Source organism: Ornithodoros turicata, chromosome 1 (assembly GCF_037126465.1).
Source record: "Ornithodoros turicata isolate Travis chromosome 1, ASM3712646v1, whole genome shotgun sequence".
NCBI classification, from domain to species: domain Eukaryota; kingdom Metazoa; phylum Arthropoda; class Arachnida; order Ixodida; family Argasidae; genus Ornithodoros; species Ornithodoros turicata.
The window spans coordinates 71659148-71681276 of record NC_088201.1 but is presented as its reverse complement, the minus strand read 5'-3'; the positions used below and the strand labels follow the sequence as shown (position 1 = coordinate 71681276).

Here is a 22129-nt window from a genome sequence, read left to right as displayed (position 1 = left end):
AGAGGAGAGGAAGCGACGCCACCCGACGGAACGGTGTGCGCCAGTGAAAACGCGCTTCACAGGAAATGCCACAAGCACGTGACAAAATCACCTGTGACCACTTTTTTTTTTTTTTTCAGCCGTTGCCCTCTTCGCCCTGCCTCCTGGGAGAACACGAAGAAGGCCCGTCGCGTGGACTTGGACGTGGATATTTTAATATCGGAAGTTTCAAAAAGACCACCGCTTTGGAACGTTAAACTTGTTCAATATAAGAACATCAACTTGAAATAGAGTCACGTTCTGAGTTCATACTACGTGTTACCGACTACAATATAGGAGGTCGTGGATTAAATAACAAAACCTGCGTCGAAAACAAGTCCCGAGGTCTTCCAACAAACAACGGCGATGAGAGATCCGGAGAGAAACCTCCACAACCTCAGTTTCACCACAGCTTCGTAACTCAAAATTTCTTGTGAATACCTCGCCATGGTTGATTTCTAAACGCACCGTATTTTTTCAAGAATCGCTAAAAGATCATTTATGGTACTAGACAATGCGCACATCAGTTTACTAAAATACGTATTGCCACATCGCGTGCAACAACCGGCGTAAGCGCTAGGCCGACGCTTCACCATGACAACCTCAACGTGGAGATCGTGCTCCATGCGGTTGCAACGGTTCGGTTTCGTTCCGTTGACGCTCATCTTCGTTCCGGCGCTCCGTTCGCCGGATTCAGTTGGCAAAAGTTGCTCCATGCGGTTACCGCCTAAAGGTTTTGTCGACTCACTCACTTGTCGCTCAGGTCGCGAAGAAGTCGATTTGTGAGGGACCACTTGGGTTTCCCTGTAGACCTTCCGGAGCGCATGCAGATGCCGAACAATGCTTTTTTGTGAAGCATCGAGTATTTCCGATAATGTACGGTTGCTGCTTTCGGGATCTGCATCAGGTGCATGAAGGACAACCTCAGAGTCGGCTGTGGTAGGTCTTCCTGGGTGAGGCTTGCTTTGCAGTCTCAGGCTGTCACACTTGAAGCTAGCAAACCATCTTGTTACGTTATTTTCCAGCTTAACATCTTCGCTGTTTGTTTCGTTGGCGGTTTGCGTGGCTTCGTCGGCGTCGGCGAGTTTGAACTCCTAAAGACGAGGTTTACGAACGACGCTATTTTGCTTTTCCATTGTACTGATGGGGTAACACCACCAGCAGCACTACAGACAGAGAAGCTACTGTGTTTTTGAAAGAAAAGCATATAGATCTATCAACCACATAAGAACACCTAGATGGGTTGCAACCGCTCTGCTATGAGGGCGCCACAATCATCGGGTGTCATAAGGGTATCGGTATTTATGACTCACCCTACTACAATGTGACACTGTTGCGCTGCACTGTCAACGTACTCCGGACTCGTGGTGTAGGTATTCCAATATTGAAAAGTGACGCAGATTCGAATCCTGTCGCGTGTGCTGTCACCGTGCACTGGGTTTTTCCTCGCTCTTCCTTATACTCTTTCAGACAAATAACGGCACAGTGTGCAGGAGGCGCAAACGTATGAGTTCTCAAGAAACGGACAGCAGGGCGGAACATGGTACATCTATTATTTTTCATCACGGATGTTTCTCCCTTGTCGACGGAAAGGTACAAAAATCATCTCAGCTCCCCTATGTTTATACTAGATTAGCTCTACGCTAGATAGATTTACACTAGATCAGGCAGGTAAACACTTTGGTAACAACAACGCCTCGATGACCACCACCAGGTGAACCGTCAATGTCTCACCATTGAGCTGAGGAGTTTGAATCACAATACATTTCCCACAATTGACGAACAACGCCGAGTAATCCACGTAACCCTTGCCTGCAAAAACAAGAAGAAAGGGATCACAACCGGAGCATTTGTTCAGGTCAGTCACGTGTGCGTGCACGGTGATTTGAGAACAAGAAGCACCCGAAGATTTTTGTGAAGTGTAAACCGCTGTTTTGCAATTACATGTCCGACATGCGGTTACGATGATAACAGTCAATTTTTTCTGTGTGCAGATGATGATGATGAAACGGAAAAATAGGGACGTAAGTCGTGCCAAAACCGAAAGAAAAAATTGCACGCACTTGCACTAAGGAGGAAAGGAAGTGAGCTGCTGAAATAAGCGAGTCACTCTGACAATGGGGTTCTCCACCCCCTTCTTTTATTTACTTCGAGCTGTGCAGGAATACAAGCGCCATATAGTTCTCCTTCCAAGCATATTCTACGTATACCATGATTGCGTTCCATGGGGACCTAGATGATATCATGACTGATTACAACTTGATCTAACAAGCTCTCTGCACAATGTAAATTACAGGCTTCAAGATTTTGACGAGCTGACTCTTAAGGCTGATTCACACTGCTGCGTTTACGGCTGCGCTTACGTGTTACGTCCGCTTACAGCCAACCATTGCAACGGAACATCCTTCCGGATGGAACGAAGGTACACGTGAGACGCTGTACACAGTCGTAAACGCAATAATGTGAATCAGCCTTTATGTGTACCTTCGTTCCATCCGGAAAGACGTTCCGTTGCAAAGATTGGCTGTCAGCCAGACTTGTGCCCGTTACCGAAAAAAAGGAACTAAATACCGTTACTCGTTACTTCAGAAAAAAGTAACTAAATACGTTACTCGTTACCAACATACAAAAGTAACGAGTTCTCGTTACTCACAGGTAACGAGTTACTTTTACGTTACCGCAGCATAGTTAAAGGAGCCAACAAACACTCCGTCACTTGCCTTCAACTCTTTATTAATGAGGAATTGCACTTCAGGAGGAGCTGATACTCGAAATTTGTCGTCCGTCCTTCGTGTTCCGTGTCTCTCGGGCCGTTACCATGAACCTATATCAGTTTGCCTGGACCTTCTCCCTTGTTTCCGAAGTGGGGGTGATCGGAGATTACGAAAACACAAGAAAAAACACTGGTTTTCGTGCCACAGATCACCAACGGTTCCTCAAAACAGACGAGGGGCTGCGTCATAATTTAGAGCGCTCAGAAGCTTAGCAAAAATAAGAGAAGTCGAAACGCGTTTTTTGTAGCCATAGCACAATTGGTGGCCATTCTTGGGAAGGAGTGATGGTCGGAGATTACGGAAACAACAGATAGGACAACAACACATCCAGTGAGGGACTGCAATAATACTTTGAGTCACACGTCACGCAGGTCAAATCTGCAGGCATTGTGCCACACGGAATGCCGAAATGTGCTCCCCGTGCTCAAGAAAAGGAACGAGTAACGTCAGTAACGTAGTAACGTCAGTAACTGATTCCGTTACTATTACAACTTTTTAAAAAGTAACTGAATCGTTACTTCGTTACCAAAAAAAGTAACCGTTACCAAGTAACGAGTTACTTGTAACGAGTTAGGCACAACACTGCTGTCAGCGGACGTAACACGTAAGCGTAGCCGTAAACGCAGCAGTGTGAATCAGCCTTTAGACGCTCTACGCAGCCGTAAACGCAGTAATGTGAATCAGCCTTCAAGGCTAAACTGCATGACCGAACTCTTTCCCGTGCATCATCGCATGCTACCGAACTGACAGCCAAAGTTCGGCCGAAGACTTCTGACCTTGGGACACATCACCATTCAGCCATCCAGCTGAGTGAGATAATCCCTATATTGATATTCATAGGAGGAGAAGTCGCAGACGCGGCAACACTCGACTCGTTTGCTACGTTATTGTTGCTATGGTTCTCCTTCCGCCATTGGATGCTTGCTACTTCTTCGCTTTACGACACTTGACATATCTGGACTCGCCAGACCCGACCGAATTCAGTACGCAACTCCAGTCGGCGAAACAAGTTTGGTCCCAATTTCGGTTCGAAAAGAATTCGGCCAGTTTTCGTGTCATGTGGTCCTGTCACGGATTATTGTATCTTGTTCCAAAGAACAACAAACTGACGTATGGAGGCGAATACGAGAGAACTGATGTTCTGAGGCTGGAACAACATAGAAGGGACAATCACATACAATGCCTCAAGTTGCCTAAGAAATTAACGATGAAAGATGAAAGTCACTGAAAAGGTTAGCCAGCTGTAGGACTCGAACCCACATCTTCTGGATTACCAGTCCAGGGCTCTACCAATTGAGTTAAGCTAACACGCCTTCTCAGCGACTTCCAGGGTGCGTGCCTTGTATGTGATTGTCCCTTCTATGTTGTTTCAGCCTCAGAACATCAGTTCTCTCATGTTCAACATTTGCCGCTTGCGTCGATCCCTGTCGTATAAATGTGTGTATGAGTGTGCAAAAATGTAAGCGTGAAAGGACGATGAGTGAGAGCGAGTGACTGGTTTGTCCCTTCAGATGACGCACCCTGGAAGTCGCTGAGAAGGCGTGTAAGCTTAGCTCAATTGGTAGCGCCCTGGACCGGTAATGCATAATTAAGATGTGGGTTCGAGTCCTACAGCTGGCTAACCTTTTCAGTGACTTTCATCTTTCATCGTTAATTTCTGAGGCGAATACTTTCATGATGACGGGCCAGAACATTCTTCCGTTGAAAATATATTCTTGATTTGCGGCAACATCGTGTACAAAACAATGAAAACCGTTCAGTGTGGAGATTATCAAAATATGATTCACAGAATGAAACTGGTTTCACGGTTAGCGCAATCATCACATAATAATATGAATGACACAGTTCTATTACTGCAGCCATTGCATGCTATGTGCCCGTCACCGTGCGGCGGGATAAAATTCCTGCGCAGCGGAGACAAGACAGCCAAGTCAGGTGGTTTCACGGGCCAACAAGTACTTCGCCTTCTGCACGTGACGTTTGCTGTCAGAAAGTCAACAGGGAGTCTTAGAAGCACGTAACTTTCAGTCGACCAAATCCATCAAATCGGTCCACTTCTAAAACACTGATCAACTAATTCGAACCAACTCAAAAGTGCGAACCGTGCACAGACCTTGTAGAAACAAGTCGGAGAGCGCGTGTAACACCTTACTGGCACGGTATCTATCATTGCAGCAATGTTGCTGGAGCGTTGCGCTTCTCAACGTTGGTTTCTAGTTATTGTGATAGCCCTTCGCTCCAGAAACATTCATTATTTTGTATTAATGACCATACGTGGAGATGCAGACCACGCATCTGCCGATGGAGATGGCACATGAAAAGGTATTGATCTAGCCACAAAACTTTTCGCTAGTTTAATAAAGTTATTTGTTGAGTCGACGCAATGTCTAGTCATAAAATGTGAAAGTTACAGTGTAAACTCTTGATACCTACCTTTACCAAGTGGATAGTGAACCCTGTTCTTGACAGAGTAACACGGTGATGATGAAATGCGGAAGGATCTGTTGTCCACGGTGCTAGAATCACATAGACGTGGTAGTTGGTGAGCAACAGCTGATAACTTTCAGAAAGGTCATTAGGCAAAATATTTTCACGTATCGAATAATTTGAAGGAATGTACACAAATGCTATATATGAACGAACGTGTGTGTGATCCACTCGATGTCCGTACATATACCTTGGCCGTCGGTATGTGTGGCAATAACTAGGATTCCAGATTTTCGAACTTATCCGAAAAAGTCTGAAGAACATACGCCGGTAAAATTTAAAGCAATTCGGATTGATAAAAATAATAATTCGTCGAGTATATCAAACTTCGGCGACATTTCAAAGCATGTGCTCGTTTGATGGTTTTGTTAAATAAATAGAATGGCTTTCAACGAGGAGAGGATTGTCTCCCATTCTGCTATCTGGCTTTTCCACGAAATACCCTAAATAAATAGTTAATTAATTAACCTTAGGTACTTGTGATGATGTTTATGTTGAAAAAAATAAAAGGGATAGATCACAAGGGTAATTGATCACATGACGAATTCGGCTACTGCCACAAACAAAACCGCCTCCCCGAAAGAAAGGAAAGGAAACAAAAACGCCATAATAAAATCGCCAAAACAGTGCTAGAAACCTGAGGAGACGGGGACGGACACAAGGAGGAGACGGGGCGGACACACTGCGTCCTTATTTGTTTTCATCGCTGTTTTAGCTATTTTATTATGTGTGACCAATAGGCCCAAATTAATACTTTCTTCAAAAACGACAATTTCGCCTGTCATGCGTGGATGCGATAAAACAAACGCAATACCGAGCAAACGGTTAGCATGTATAGTGCACACTGAAGCAAGTACGTTGTCTCTAATGCACTACTCTGTATAAAAGTAGGTAATTAGTCATCGAGTAGTTACGTACGTTCCTCGAGAGATTGTCCGCCTGGGCTTATAGCCCACCTGTAAAACGGCATATCTGCTGCTCTGGTAGCTTTAAAAAAATCACCCTGTGTATTCGGTATGTCTACCTAGTGCTGCGTAGTACATGTCTTACGAATCGTTCGATCCAAACACTACATATTCCTAGACGCTTTTTATTCCAAGAGATTCCCGGTGTGTTGCGTGACGGTCAAACGTGACGACAACCGCCGTGTAAACAATAAGCAATATTCTGCGTTAAAAGAAGAAGGGGTGACGTCAGTGAATAAACTCTATAGTCGGTTTCCAATGAAAGGGTTTACATTGAAGTTACTGCTCAGACAGCTTTTCAGTGAATAATGTACTCGAACATGGAACGTGAATTTGCGTGAAATGACTACACCTGAATTATCAACTGTAGTAGAGGGAGAGAGAGAGAAAACGCCCAGCTTCTTGTAAATAATACGTTTATCGTAACTCAGTGTACCGTATTTTCACGCGTATTAGCCGCACCGCAGATAAGCCGCAGGACTCGTTTTTAGATACATTTTGAAAATGTTTTTGCAGATAAGCCGCACTCGCAGATAAGCCGCGGGTAATACGACGCGACTGCTTTGTGCGCTAAACCAGTGATGCACATACAAAATCAACAGAGACGCTCAACGCTCGTCAGCGCCGTACTCCCTGCCAGCTGCCCTGTTCCCGTACTTGTCCGCGAAGTCGACGACTTTTAGTTTGAAGCCGCTGTCGTGGCTGTGCCTCAGCGTTGGAGCCATGCCTCACCTCTAACTGCCGTGCCCGTGTCCACGAATGCTGCTGCTCTCGTCAAATGAGAACTGACGCTTAGCTGACCACGTTTTATCCTGATGACAGGTGTATTGAACCCTTCCTGTGGGTCTGCCGAAAAAGGAGACCGTGGGGAAGGCTACAAACCCTGTCCACATTCCGGTGTCGGCATGATGTATAACAAACGAGGTCAGTTCTAGTGTTCTACTAAGATCGGATTGTGCCCTTGTTGCATGTTTTTCCTGGATTGACGGGTTAGTCCACTCTAATGCGGTGTGGACCCGCCCCTGTTCGGTATTGTTCGTGCACTGGCAGGGCGGTCCTGTTCCGAAAAACATGAGGCACTGTCGGCCCTTTCGTTTAACCCGGGGTATGGGGAAAGTCCCAGGGAAAAAATAGTCACCAGATAAGCCGCACCCACGGATAAGCCGCAGAGCGTCCGCGAAAAAAATAAATCGCGGATAAGCCGCGGCTAATACGCGTGAAAATACGGTAATATATTGGAATGCCTGGTCTATCGAATGCATAGAAATCATTTTATGATATCTATGATCGAATGACCTGTTGCACATATTTTTATCAAAGCCGTAACAATTCGAAAATCGGCGTTTAAAATATGTAAAAGTTCATTTTGTTTTGAGTTTCAAAGGAGCCCTTTGTCACATACCGCATTGTACTTACACAGATCCATTTAAGATGTACGACACTTGAACTTTCAACGAGTCACCCTTGATCGGACAGAGCAGTTTACTTATGTGACAGTCCCCGAGGACGGCGTCGTAGGGGTAATTGCGGTAGACCATATAGTACGGCAGCACTCTTTCAAAACACTGCAAGGAAAAATTGCCTAGGTTTTACTCAGGTATCACGGAAATATTTAGTGCCCGAAATCTACTGTACTTGGAGTGGGCACAGTATTATCATTCTCAAAGGCTGTTTTCTGCGTTAACCCCACGCTGGATCGCAATATCAACTATATAGATAGCACAAGGATAGATTAGATACCACAAATATATATGAGAAAAGCACTACTTGTTGAACTTCACACTGGAATATGGCAGTCGTCGAAAAGCCAGACAGTGGCTGAACACGAACCACGCACCTCTCGATTGCCGGTCGAGTGCGCTAACTAATTAGGCTCTTTCCTGAACGTCTAAAATATGCACTGGTGTACGCAACAGTTAAAACAGACAGTTTGGCGTTTCGGAACTTATACAGATTCCATCGTCAGAAGAAACACGGTAGCAGCCAACCAATTATATTATTACAATCACATCAGTTACAATTGTCAATTACATTACACTATACGTGGGCATCTGCTTTCCGTCGACTTATTATAGGCCTACACTCGCTCTCCTCGTCTTCTCTCCCACATTTCTTCTCGTACACACACACACATACATACAACGAAAGTACGAGGCAGCTGTATCTGATGAACGTGATGGAAATGGAAACCAACTTTTCTGATGCTGAAACACGCCACAGACAAGCCACAAGGTGCCTAAGAACATGAACAACTGAAATATGACAGCCGTCATGCAGGTGCCAGCGTAGCGTAATTGGTTAGCGCACTCGACCGGCAATCCACACGTGCGCGGCAGAGCCGTTTGCGAGTTTGCCCATTAGGAAGAGCCCAACTTGAAGCGCGTCGTGCCACGTCACTGCTGCCCTCTACCCCCTCTACTTCCCTGCTTTCCACTACTTCCCTCGCCGTGCTCCGTTGTTGTCCAGCGTCGTCAGTCGGTCGGCGACGCCATATTGGTGCTAATTGTTGTTTACGATCGGGCATGTTTTTCATTCAACCCGAGTAACCCGCGAGTTGGGTATGGCGTAGCGTCACGTGACCCTGGAGTCGCCACCCTTCCGCGGGAATTTTCGAACGGCTGGAGTTACTCTGCGCTGCAAGATGGCGGATGTTGCAGTGGGACGTTGAAATTTCGAGCCCTGCTTTGGCCGCCAAATTGTAATGGGTATCCAGGAAGAGGAATGGGGCCAACAATGTGTTTGTTTTTTTGCAGAATTCGGGATGAAATCGGGTGCTATTAACGCACTCAGATGGTATCGTTTGTTCTGTGTGTGTCGCTTGTTTGTTACTTGCTGTGCAGCATGCAGTCCTCAATAGAAGTTGCATGTACCTGGTGGTCAAGCCTGCATTCAGTGATTTATCCAGACCATCCCCCTCCCCCCCTACAAGCCCCTAACACCCCCCAAAATGTGCAAGAGACCCCCTAAACCCGTAAAATTTTGTGAGATTGCACAATATTTCGTCAAAAGCATGTAAAGACACCCCTGCGGAGCCCAACAGCCTTTCTGAAATTCAGACAGCCAGAAATTTCTGGGTAAACCACTGCCTGCATTCCTCGAGAAATATAGTCAGAGGGGGTATAGTTCCTTATCCGGACCACTGGGTTTTTAAAAAGTATTGAAAGCGTTCGAAAAGTAAGTATTGCATATGCGAGTCAAAGAGGGTCGTATGCGGAAATTAAAAATATAAGATTCATAAAATTGTGTGGTCGAGAACCTTTCTTATTTTTTATGCATTTGATCGAGTAACACAACCTTGTGAAGGACCAGGTGTGACTGCTTAACCTCACAGCTCAAATGGACGTGAAAAGAACAGCCCAGCCGTTACACGAACGTTATTTATGGTTTCGGGGACGCCGTCCAGTTCCTACAGTCGAAATGGTGGAATGCGACACCGTCGATCGACCCCATCTCTGTCGCTTCTCGGAAAGTGTCCGTTTCTTCGGTTTGCTATCGAACTCTCGATCACCATCCGAGGGAGAAGGCAGTTGTGTCACAGCCCCCGAAGGAAAAACAATGCTCCAGCACAGACACGGCGGGAGGGAGCAAGCCAAGAGACAAGGCAGCGGCCGCTGCAGCTGCAGCTGCTAACAAGGCAGGGCGACCACGAATAGGAAGAAGACGACGATCTATGAGCCAACCTTCTCATTCCGCGCTCATATTAAATATGTGTGGCACAAAATCTGGCATGTTGTGTGCTTCCTCTCAGCGTGGACCCACGCGTCGGTTGCGAACCGCCACCAGGGTTGTTTGGATTTAATCCACATGGATTTTATCCGGTGGATTTTTTTTTATTTTATCCACACAATGTAATCCGGATTTTTTGTAGCTTCTGTCCAGATGTGATGTGAAAGACAATCTTAATTCAACGTCACACGGAAAACTCGCGCTCTATTTTATTGTAGTGTTGACTGTTTACAAAAGCCCTGGTACGTGCAACATGAACGTTTAACTTTTTCAACTTTTTCACTTGACTTTTTGAACTTTTCAGATTTAACTTGTTTCCCATTTTCTTCTACTTCTGCCCATTCAGGAAGAGGCTTTCTTCTGCTTCCTGGAGCCATTGTAACTTAAGTACGACAGCTAATCCAGGCGTGGAGAGTTTGCGCCATTCACCCACGCGTGCACGGGACTCTAACCTTTCAGAAAACAACGGAAACTCATTCAATGTTACTGGGACAGGCAGTTTCATAAACCGAAGCTATAAGAGGTCAACCGAAATCAAGAAGAACAGCAAAACACATTTGTTTTTACTCTGTGTCACATTTCTAGGCTTGTCTATATATGTCCCTTCGTGTTCCCTAGTCTCGGGGTTTTACATTATGCATCATCTTCACCAGCTCGCTTGCTTCCTAGCCACTTTTTCATTGTATATATATTCTCCAAAAATATCCAGAAATTTCCGGGTTTTATCCAAAAAAGCCCACCGGAGAGGATCTTTTTAAAAATATACGGATTTTTTTCAACCCTGGCCGTCACACACTTCTACAGGAAGTGAACCACGGCCTTTCTAAGCCTAACGGATTTAAAGATTGCCATCTTGTGAAACGTAGGAAGTGTTAGGTTAGGCTAGCGCATCTCGGTGAGGTTAGTCCAGCTTAGGTCAGGACAGTGTCGCCGTCACAAGACTCTGCCGCCGAAGTGCCTTTGCCTGCTGGGCAAACATAGCGGATCACGTTGAAAAACTCGGCGATAAATGTTCGTTGTAATGTGATAACTAACCGTAATAATTCTATAACTGTTTACCGGGTCATTTTCTCTCCTTAGAAAAAGTCAGTGGTCGAAATCCCCGTTACAAAATAAACTGCTAGAAAAAAAAATCTGTGGTGATTTAGCGGTAAATGCGAGAGAAATGCGTTAGCATTAAGCGCCTTTTCCAGTCTATACTTGACTTCAGGGTATCCACTTCCGGTCTAGACCCAACTTTCGGTTGTCCACTTCCCGTTTATACTTGAGCTCCGGTATCCACTTCTGGACTTCCGGTTCTCCACCTCCGGTCTATACTTAACATCCGGGTGGACACTTTCAATTACTATCTGTAAGTCCATTTAATTAACCTCAATTACCTACAATTTCCCTTTAATTATCGAAGGTAACCGCAGGTTGCCTGACGTAATCTTGATTTTAATTTGATTCCCTTTAATTGCGTTTACATGTTTCAATCATTCTCAATTCTCATTAATTGACGTTAATTACCTTGAAGTACATTTAATTAGCTCCGGTAACCTGCGGTTACCTTCCGCAATCTTTAATCTTTCTCTTAAATACATATATCTTGCATTCATTACCTTTAAACTCAACTTCATTGTTTTAATTACTTTTAATTACTCCTACCTCTTACTCATAACTACCTTCAACTACTTCAGTTTCCTATCATCTACCTCCATTTACATTTACTCTCTGATACCCCCTTTATATGTCCACTTATACCTTGGCGTCGGTGAGGCTTCACCATCTCATACACGTACACATACACACACACACCGCTTTTTCCATGTTGACACTCCTAACGCTAACGGATTAATAAATGTTTTATGGTCCCCCAATTGAAAATAAGCCGCCTAAAATGCACAGCCACACGCGGGAAATGAGGCTTTTTCACATGACATCACGCGCAGCCTTTGAGAGCCTTGGAGCAACATGACAGGAAAACATGGGGATGCGTCTCAGGCGTCTTACTGCGTGCCGAATGAGGCAGCAGCGTGTGTTTTTACAAGTTCCTCTCGTAATTGCGCGTGTACAGCAGCAACTAACGGTATACCCTCCTAATGTGACTCCGGTGCGGCAATATGTTTTCCAATGTCACATAACCAAACGTGGCGTCCTTGCGCAGACTAATTGACAACAGCTAACTTATGGTGAATAACACTGGTCGATAATTGGAGCCAGCACCCGAATCCGCGTGGGGCAACGAAATTCGGCACGGAGCCGCCAAATCCGATCCACCAACGAAAAACAATCGCGCTACAGCCAAGATAATAGGGAGTTTTAAGCGAGTCGTTTGTGCACGAACCAAACGACCGATTCTGACGATTCGAAAAGCCAATGGGAAGCGAATTACAGAGGCTTTTATCAAATCGCAAGAATCGTTCATTTCCAAATGCATTCCAGATAATTTTGAGTAACAACTGGATCATTCACGTCTTTTCTTGTAGTAAATATGACATATCGCAGTGCACTTTCAGGCTTTGCCTTTGCGGAAGGCTGCAGTTGAGGCGAACTACGTCCGTCACCGTGTTGTCAACGCGCTGTCAAACAGACCCTAGCACAGTTGGAAGACTCGATCTCACGTTGATGAATCACGACTATCTTAGAGACAGTTTTGCTTTGAGGGTTAATCATCCGTGTGCGAGCCTCTCTCGATAGTTATACGAAACAGGGAACAACACAGGGACGAGCACTTTGCATAGCTTTAATGCACCTTGAATATACACACAGACTTTCTCAAACTGACTACATGTTACGACGCCACAACTGGACGCCGATGCGTGGGAAACACTCTAATGAATACGTCGTGGATATATCATCCCCCGGAAGCTCCCATATACGCAATGGTCCAGCGGGCGTCCAAACCACGCGGGCGCCCATAACGGGCGCGGGGCCCAAATAGCGGGCGCCCAAACCACGTGATCGCCAGGAGCCACTCACAGCGGTCAAGATCACGGCCCCACGGCAACATAATAATTATTTCCGTGACCTGGGTGCAGTGGCGTATCTAGGGTGTGGCAGGTGTGGACAGGTGCCATGGGCGCCAGGTGAACAGGGGCGCCATTATATGGTCGGGTGTAGATGTGCCAGGTCGGGCACTCAACCTGGCACATTCATAAATGATCTAAAGCACCCGCCATTAGAGAGGTTATAGTGTGAAACCTAGTGCGGACCACACGAAAACGCATCCCCCAGGACATCATGTTAACCATGTTGCCATGGGCGCAGGTAGCTCTAGAAACGCCACTGCCTGGGTGATTTCGGTGACGTGGGTTCACCGCCCGGGATGTCCCCAGTCTGTTTCCCGATTTCCTTGTCCTACACGTGACCTAAGCAATAAGCATCGAACCGAGGTCATACGGAGTGGTGTTTTTGAAAGGGCAAATAGTTACAGCACTGACGACGAGATGGGACGCAAGCGAAAGCTGCCCTGCGACTACGTCAGGATGTACTCTGATTTCGAGGAGTTCATATCGTGCCGCGATCGCGATGCAGAGCTTGTCGTATGTAAGTACTACCGAACTCTAACAGAGTGCGTCGCACTTGTATTGTTAAGCTTGTGTCTCTTTAGTGTTGAAGCAATAAATGTGACAACTGCGTTTCCGCTGGACAACTGTGCGTGCGTCGTCAATTTGTTCTGAATTTCTGGTATTAACTGAGCTGTAAATCATAAACTCCGAAAAACTGCGGTTTCTTAAAAAACAATAAACTCCGAAAAACATCCTCCGGTAACGCCCAGAAATAAACTCCGAAAATCCCGAACCCTACTTATGAGCGGATTCCGCTTTGATTCATGCTTTTTGGGCTCTCATCTTTTTGGGCTTTGCTCTCTTTGGGCGACTCAGACGTCAAAACGGGCTCCACCCATGCGGCAGCAAAACATCAGAGAGTGGTCAAACTCTCTCTATAAATAGCTCTGGTATGTGGTTGCCTACAGCAAGGTTGTGTCGGAGATTCCCGGCGCAGATTAAAGGACCCCAGGTGGTCGCATTACCGCAGTTATACCGTGTTGCACCTTACGTGTAAGACCTCTCTCAGACGGCAAATCAATGCATGCCATTCTCAGCAAATGACATTCGTTCCGTGTCACATGGTGAAAGCAAATGGCAACACACGCGAATGAGTTCGAGGAACACATTTTCCCTCTCGCACCGACTGCGCACCCTCGTCAGGAGAGATGTAGCAACAAGAACAACGAAAAACCATTACCCCTCGTTCAGACTGGCCAACTTCAAGACGGTGCCGTCTCAGCGTTTGGTATTTCCTTGCCTTCTAAACGTGTCGCTTGTGAACGACACTATTGGCTGAGTGTCGGTGCACGAGGGGTTTTTCGGACCCAGTCATTTGGCCTGTCGATTAGCCGAGAGCATTCAACGGAGATGGCTGCAAGTTTGCTTCGCGTGGCTGCTATCGAGGCCAACGCGGTCGGAACCTATGTACACGTCGACCTGCCTCCATCGATCTCTGAGGCAGAAGCGGCCTCGGGCGGTGCCATATAAATGACCGTTGATGCGGACTCCGAGGCCGGCAGTGCCCGTATCTGGAGTCTCCTGCATCCCGGTCGTCGTCACTTGCCCTATCAGAGAGGCGAGCCGCTCCTCCAGCTCCACAGGGCGGCCCTTCAATGCAATCGCCCATACACGAGAGCGTGCCAGTAGGCGCCATCTTGTCGTGTTCACACGTGACCATAAACATGGCGGCGCCCACGAACCGCGACCTGGGTCGATGTAAACATTGTAACGCCGTTCGTTTGTTTTTGTCCGTTTCATTTTATAAGATCATCCAGCCTTGGTTATTACTGTCGCGTTGTAGTAGAAAAGTAGGTCTCCAAGTGTAATACAATTAGAAGACAGTGGGATGTCTGAAAAACGAAATAATGCTGTAGGAGAGCTTGTTACTTGTGCCACTTTACTTGTTGGGTAAAACTGTAATTCCTCCATTCACCTCACATTATTTATAAGGCACAATCACTGATAATACATTTGAAGAATTACCGTAGTACCTGAAATGCAGCCTGCGCGCATTGTTTCACGCTAGGTCTGCTGATTTCTGTCACCTCATACTGTGCCTGTAAAGCTGATTTCTCAACAGACTGCTTTGTTTTGCTTGCAAAAGCCGGGCTGAGTATACAACCAAAGGAAGGAGGCAGTGTGACTTCTGCATTTTTGCAACTGACAAAACGTTCTAAGCAATAAATTGCATTCTCACTGTGCTCGAAAATTTTTCCCTCCAAATCACCCCGAAAGCAACAAAGCTTGTAGCAGTTTTCAGCATCAGGCACCGAAATCTCACTTTCATGCGCACACACAATCATTCCTCAAGCAGCCTGCCAGCGTTTGTTCCAGTCTATCAGCTGCAGTACTTGCGTTTCTCCTGTAATTATAGCTGTAGGGCTGCTCTCTCCTGTCGTGCTAAGAAATCCTTTTTGCTGACACTGCTTCAGGACTGGGGCAACGTCTGGGTATAGTATTGGAATATGAATGCAGATGACAGTATTATGGCCCAATTAGTACACATTTATCATTGGGAACAACAACTTATTAGGGCAAATATAATAACAAATCACAGTGGCATGTACTTTGGCTCCTAAGGCAACTATTGTCCTTTGAACTGGGTAAGCTTAGTGTACATTTGCCGGCATCTAATCTTGTGCAACTCTTCTGTACGTAGTCTGCAAGCGTGATGAATGCGTATGCTTAAGTATTTGTGAGCAATAGATCGTATTAGATGAAAGTAGTGATTTTCAAGTGACGTCTGTTCGAGCATGTGGTCATTACGTATGGAGCTGAACACACCCCTGTCCATCATAGACTCCAGCACTTGTAAGATTAACCTTTGCAGAAGTGTTGCCGATGATATGCCCTCCTGGAAAAGAGCTGCACGCAGCAGCTTCTCAGATTTCCTGCAAATGGTGATCACATCATCAGATGGATAGGGAAGTCTGTGAAAGTAATCCTTTTGTTGTATTAGTGAATGGTAGAGGGAAGGTGTACGGACTGTCAGGTGGGAGATGCAGATGTCACATTTCAGATACTCGCATAGGTAGCACACTATACGTCCTGCAATGTACACTATCACTCTTTCACCAAAAGTTGATGGCTCCGTTGGGTCTGAGAAGTAGTTATGCTCACGTAGATCCTCCTGTAGAGTCACTTCTTCTGCAGGTATGCTTCTTCCTCTTGATGTCCAGTTAATTATGTCTTCCGATAGGGGCTGTCTAGCGCTGCTGACGTGCAGTATGGAGACATTTTCGAGTGGTAAACAATTTCCTTTATGAGAGGCTTCCACTTCGGTGTTAATGATCAATCTTTTGTATGCTGCTGCAAACTGCCTTGCAGTAGGATTATTGTTGTATCCTCCGTGCGAACGTACTAAACCAAAGAACAGTTCCAGATGATCTTGACTGACGCGATGTGTTGGGAAGTATGTCACAAGGTTCTTAGAGTGGAGAAAGTCATAGAGCTCGATGGCACTCTTGCAGCATGTGATGAAACCAAGAAACCCAGTTTTCCGGTTAGTCTGCACAAGAAGTGGCCCAGAGTTGCTCCTCCGTAGACTGCAAATGTATGTTGTGGCTATTTGAAACATTGTGCGTGCCCTTTCGATGTTTTCCGGACAGAGCGGCCTCTTCCATGACTTCTGGTGCATATTGACGGAGTTCAACACATCGAACACATTATTGATAACTCTCAGGAACCTCTCAGTTGCCTCCGAGTCCTCAAACCCTGATACACCTAGATCACGACACTCATGTATGGCATCTGCAATGCTCATGCTTAAAAGCTCTGCAGCAAGATTGACTTTCATGGGCTGCCGCTGCCACTGAACATGCGCTCTCCTTAGTTTATTTGCGGCATGGAGCCCCTCTTTCTGTTGAAGTGAGTGGAGTGCCTCTATGTAGTCCCATGATATTTCCTTGCCATCTTCATCAATGAAGGACTTGAAGTGAGAAAATGCATTTCGTATTAACTTCAGCATGTGGCAAGCGTCAAGAAATACGCTTATGGGCTCGGCTGTGTCAGGATGGGGAAAGCTGGTCCTTAGATTTTCAAACTGCAGCGAGCATCCTAAGTTATGCAACATTGACAAGTTTGCTGCAGCACCGTCGCAGGTAACAGATACAACCTTCACTCCAACATTGTGCACAAGAGACAAGCCTTGAAGGACAAGGTTACTTCTTTGCTCGCCAGTTATTCCATCTACAAGGAAGTATCCTATCGGCAGCTTCCACTGCTCATGTAGCGAAACAAGTAGGATGACAAATGCCTCCTTTGCTACAGCACAAGAATCCTCCGAGGTTAGCCCAACGGTTGCGAAGCCATAAGTCCTTTTCCCATCCCACTCGACATGCCTCCTAATCGCCATCTCATCAACCATAAGACTGCATACAGTTGACAGTGCTTTCTGGTTGTTGTCCGTAACACGCATCTGCAGGGCTAACAGCGCTTCTTTTGAGTACCCTGGCTCACCTTCGACTGACTGGTACCACTTCCGTATCGTACGTGGGTGGGGTAGACACGTGTCAAAGACCTGCCTTACATAGTTATATGCACGTGGCGAATAGAAATGTAAGGTAAGTGCAAACGCTCGTAACTCTGGGCTGTACTTATGAGGCAAGCTTGTCCCCTCACTTTTTGCTGACTGCCTCATCAGCAAGTCCTTATTTGCACCGGCAATGTTTTCGAGGCAGCTTGCGTGTTCTTGAAGTAAAATGTTCTGAGATGTGAGATGGGATATCACATGCTGTAGCTTTGCAACTTTCTGCTTGATGCGTCTTTGTGCCTGCTGCAAGGCCTTGATTCGTTTTTTGCTGAGGGTATGCAGGTTGCCTATACGTTTGACTTCCTTTTTGAGGAAGGCCTTTACTGGCGTGTCTTCAGAGGATGTCGCCTGAGACAACAGGTACCAATAACCTCATTAATACTCAGCTGTGAACAATTTAGATAGTACGTGGCAGCCACATGCAAGGCCATGCAGTCATGCACAGGTTGTGCTTCTGGTCAGATACATGTAGGAGCTGCTTGCTCAGAGTTCCTTTACAACACAGCATGATTGCCTGTCTGGTACAGGACCTACTCATATGGTGGCTATTCGAAGAAAGTATGAAGGTCTACAGTTACTGTCCTAACATTATGTTTACTAAAATTAAAAAAAAACATCTGATGCGGCAGTTAGCCTGCCTATAGTGAGCTGCCAGCTCTCAGCGTATCACTCGTACAGATAAACAGACCTTGGATGTTTCGAATTTAACTGTTTACTATGAGCACTCTTGACGTATTTACCTAGCACAGAATGGAAGCAATCGCACCCTTATATCTTTGTGAATTAGGACCTAGTATCACGAGACACAGTAGCACAACACTGCTCCTTTTTTGACACACTGTGCATATACTCACTAGAGGAGAGATCCACATTGCAGTGGTCACAGTAGATCACAAAAAGTCAGCCATGCAGATCACAGAAGTTTCTCCACGCCATTGCGCTTGATCAAATCCATCTTTATTGATTCAAACAGTACAATTCATTGTGACAAGTATTGGGGTTAGTAATAATCAGCAGCATGCATACCAAGCTGGGAATTCCCTCCATGATATAGAGCACTCTCTGAGCTTTGTAACTATAACTATTAGGCTACAAGTGTTGCCAGCATCGCTGCAGCAGAGACAGATCAGTTTTGTCAGAAAGACTGTCCCTCTTAGTTCACTCGGACTACCCTCATACCCATTGCTAACACCAATAAGTGCTGGCAACAGATAATTTGAGAAATGTTTCCTCGGGCCAGTAACTATACAACAGGCTGCAACTAACGGCACTGCACTGTACTAAAATGTAGACGTGAAAGGGGCAATAATATGTTTAAACTGTATGCTCAAGTCTAATTGGTTTTCCCTTATGCACCTGTACTGTATGAAATAAGGTATTTGAAAGCCTGCTCCTGGAACATATACTTGAATGGTGCAGTCAGCACCTACAGTGGAATCTTAACGTATTAGTTATGAACATGCAATTCTTTTCCACGTCGAGTATAATTCTTACCAAAGGTTCACATCTGCTGGTGCTTGGAGTTGAGCCACTGGGGGTTGTGTCCTGGAAAGACGTGGAAATAGCAGTACAAATGTAATACACAGGATGTTCAGTACGATCATAACCCCTGTGCGTTAGTTATGTACATCCTAGTCTTTCCACTGAGAGCACAATCCTTACCATGGGGTCAGGCCTGCTAGTGTTCGAAGTCAAGCTTGTGAACAGACAAACAGAAGAGCCCTGAAAAGAAATTAAATTAAGTACACAACCGCGGTGTAAAGTCCCAATACTCAGAGGCAAAGAGGAAGGCTACATTTCATTTGCAGTGGAGAGAGAATGAGAGAAGCCCCTAGTGTCAATACTTCCGAAGGCTTACCGTGCGCGACTGTTCAAATCGCCCTGGTGTGTCGGAACTGATACTGCTGGAAGCCTTGGCTGGTGTGGGGCTGGACTGGAAGGAGAGTGTACGCAAGAACCATTATCATTAAAACACTGTTTCATTCAGGGCCCCTTGATAATCAGAACAAAACGAAAACTTCCAAATAAAGATTCAAAAGTCCTGCAGCACTTGTAGATGGAGTTTGGTGCTGTATCGTGGAAAGCATGGGCGGATCCAGGATTATTCGCGGCTGGGATCCAGTATGGACAAATGCCAGGCGCATGCTGGGATTGGTCCATTGAACACCATGTTAAAGCCAAGATATGAGGGGGTAGCGGACAACCTCGGTTTACACCGTGCGGGAGTAGTCTTCGAAGCAGTGACCCAGTGTGCGAAATTTTAATGGAAAATGCGATTGATGGGCATTAAAGTGAACAGTGTTTTTTTCATCCATAGGGCATGTTTAAATCTGTACAAGATCTGTTTGGGGTACCTGTGAGGAAGTGGGTTTTATGTGGTTTTATGGTCGTTGGAAATGCTTTTCAAATATAGTTGCCCGAACTAAATCCTACTGTGTTCTCATGATTTTTGCTCTTCTGTGTGATCGTCATGCCATAGATATATTGCAGGGTGCTGGTATACAGGGTGCATCATTAAGTGCATCACAGTGAGACTGATAAACGGAAACCGGAGGCTACCTTTGTGGTACTTGGGTTACAAACAGGTGTCACATCAAAAGTAGCACCTGGTTGTAACTCATGTGCAACATAGATACTCTCTGGTTTAGGATTATTGCTCTCTTCATGAAGAGCTCTGATCAGTTTTTAATGTCGCACACTATATACATGTGACATGCAAGCCAGGCACTGAATGTGTAAGTGCATGACAGGCACAATGCATCTGTGGTTCATTTGTTTGTGCTGCTGAGGCTTCACATTGAAGTTGTGGTAGGTGGCTTAGTAGTGAAGCCTGAGCTGTTGATTCCCTACACACGATTATGAGTAAGAGCATAACACCTTGGGTCTAACTTCTGTACAGCCTGAAAAACCGAACCATGACACACTTGGAGAAGAGAAAGGGAGGCCAGTGTTTGGGCAACCACTGCCACAGAGCAAGTGGCTCAATTCTGAGTAAGACCTAATGGTCAACTGGGGATGACAATGAATAGGAAGCTTGCTAACCAACTCAAGGACTAGCATGCGATACAGTTCATCTTTCACTAAGCAAGACTGAGAAATTGATATATCGTATAAAACAAATAAAAACATGAAGGCAGCACAAACCCATAGATTTACTCGTGAAACAAACTGTGCGGTTAAAATGCTAAAAAAATGATACCTACCACAGCAGACACAAGAGGTGTGCTTGTAGTTCTGTCTACCTGTAACGGCATACTATTGTTCGGCATCACATTTGAAAGGCTTTCAAATATGTGCTCACATGGATTCGCTCTGGTGTCTTTGGTTCGAGCAGGCCCACATCCATTGGCTCTTGAGTGTCAGATCCAGACGCCATGCTCACTTCAATCTCCTCCTGTGTGTCAGGCTCAGGCAGGCTCACGTTGCTCGTGCCGGGTTCAGGCGTGCACACGCCTATTGGTTCTTGCCCGCTAGGTTCCCGTCTGGCTGGCAAGTCATGCTCCTCCTGACGTGACAACGAACGAGTTGTATTTACCAGACTTTTAAACACCAAAGACACAAAAGAACTGGTGAACGTATTTTGTGGTCAAAGGGCCTGACCTCGAGCAAATACTTGGCAAATTTGACCGCTAACATGTCCCTTGCATTAATTCCCTTTGTACCCAAGCTCTGGGCCCATAGTGTGGCTATATGCAATTGATTATCGACCATAATTATGGCGAAACGTACCTGGTGAACTTGAACCGACGGATGTGCGACAGGAACGGAACCCTCCCGCAGGCGCACGCGTGTTAGCGACGTTCTGTCGAAGTCCTCGTTCCTGAAGTGTTTTGAGCACACTCGGCTGTACTTCGTTGGCACCCAATCCGGTCTCCCGATCGCATTCACCCATTGCAATCGTAAGGACTCGTCTCGGGGAAAGCTAAAACGTACCGCCGAGAACAAACAAAGGCAACATAAGGAGACGAATCGAAACCGAGAGCACAGGGGTATATACTTACTGGTGGTACGTTATGCCAGATTCTTTACTTGCAAACTCTGAACGATTAGCGCAACCGGAATAACAACACACTACCATGGCCTGTCACAGAAGTGGCATGTGTGGCAAGCAAACGCAATTCAATAGCCAAACACGCGAAGTCAAAGCGGACGTCGAAAGCGGAGAAGCAGATGACACGGACCAGCTGAGACGGAGAAACAAAACATAATAAAGAAAACAAGCCAAGCCGAGATGTAATTGGGCGATAGTTCCGTGACGTTGAACACGACAAGATGGCGATTTTGCGGAAAGCGACCGCTTGGGGGTAGTTACAAAAATGGCGGCTTTCTGGCCCCCCTGTGTCCAGCTCAGAGAGCGATTCTTTCGGAGGGAGGACCTCCTCCCGTCCTCCGCGTGTGGTGTGAGATGCGAGCTGCCTTGGCTTTGGTGGCGCTTTTCCAGTCGGTCCACGTCTAAAAGTTCCCATTGAACACAACTTCAATCAAGCAGTGGAATATTGCAACAACAACAACAACAACAATATTGCAACAACAACAGCGTATATATTTTGATCATGAAGGGGGGCGGTTTTCCGCTCTAGGAATGGAACGCTACCC

General features: G+C 45.9%; 1 protein-coding gene across 1 annotated transcript; it reads right to left on the bottom strand.

Annotated features, from left to right (window-relative positions):
• Positions 1–19370: 19370 nt before the first annotated feature.
• LOC135369596 (THAP domain-containing protein 1-like) lies at positions 19371–21689 on the bottom strand. The gene is made up of 5 exons (XM_064603131.1): positions 21535–21689; positions 21263–21455; positions 20835–21038; positions 20737–20775; positions 19371–19466 (listed from the first exon to the last, which is right to left on the bottom strand). Exons 1-5 carry the CDS (start codon positions 21609–21611, stop codon positions 19371–19373), a joined length of 609 nt encoding a protein of 202 aa, XP_064459201.1. The 5' UTR covers positions 21612–21689.
• Positions 21690–22129: the final 440 nt, after the last annotated feature.

What these genes read in the sequence shown, in the direction of transcription:
- LOC135369596 (XM_064603131.1), bottom strand. Translation starts at nt 21,611, where the DNA reads ATGGTAGTGTGTTGTTATTCCGGTTGCGCTAATCGTTCAGAGTTTGCA. An exon ending in TCTGGCATAACGTACCACCA is followed by an intron (nt 21,456 to 21,534) that starts GTAAGTATATAC and finishes GGTACGTTTTAG; the next exon opens with CTTTCCCCGAGACGAGTCCT. An exon ending in AGACACCAGAGCGAATCCAT is followed by an intron (nt 20,776 to 20,834) that starts GTGAGCACATAT and finishes ATGCCGTTACAG; the next exon opens with GTAGACAGAACTACAAGCAC.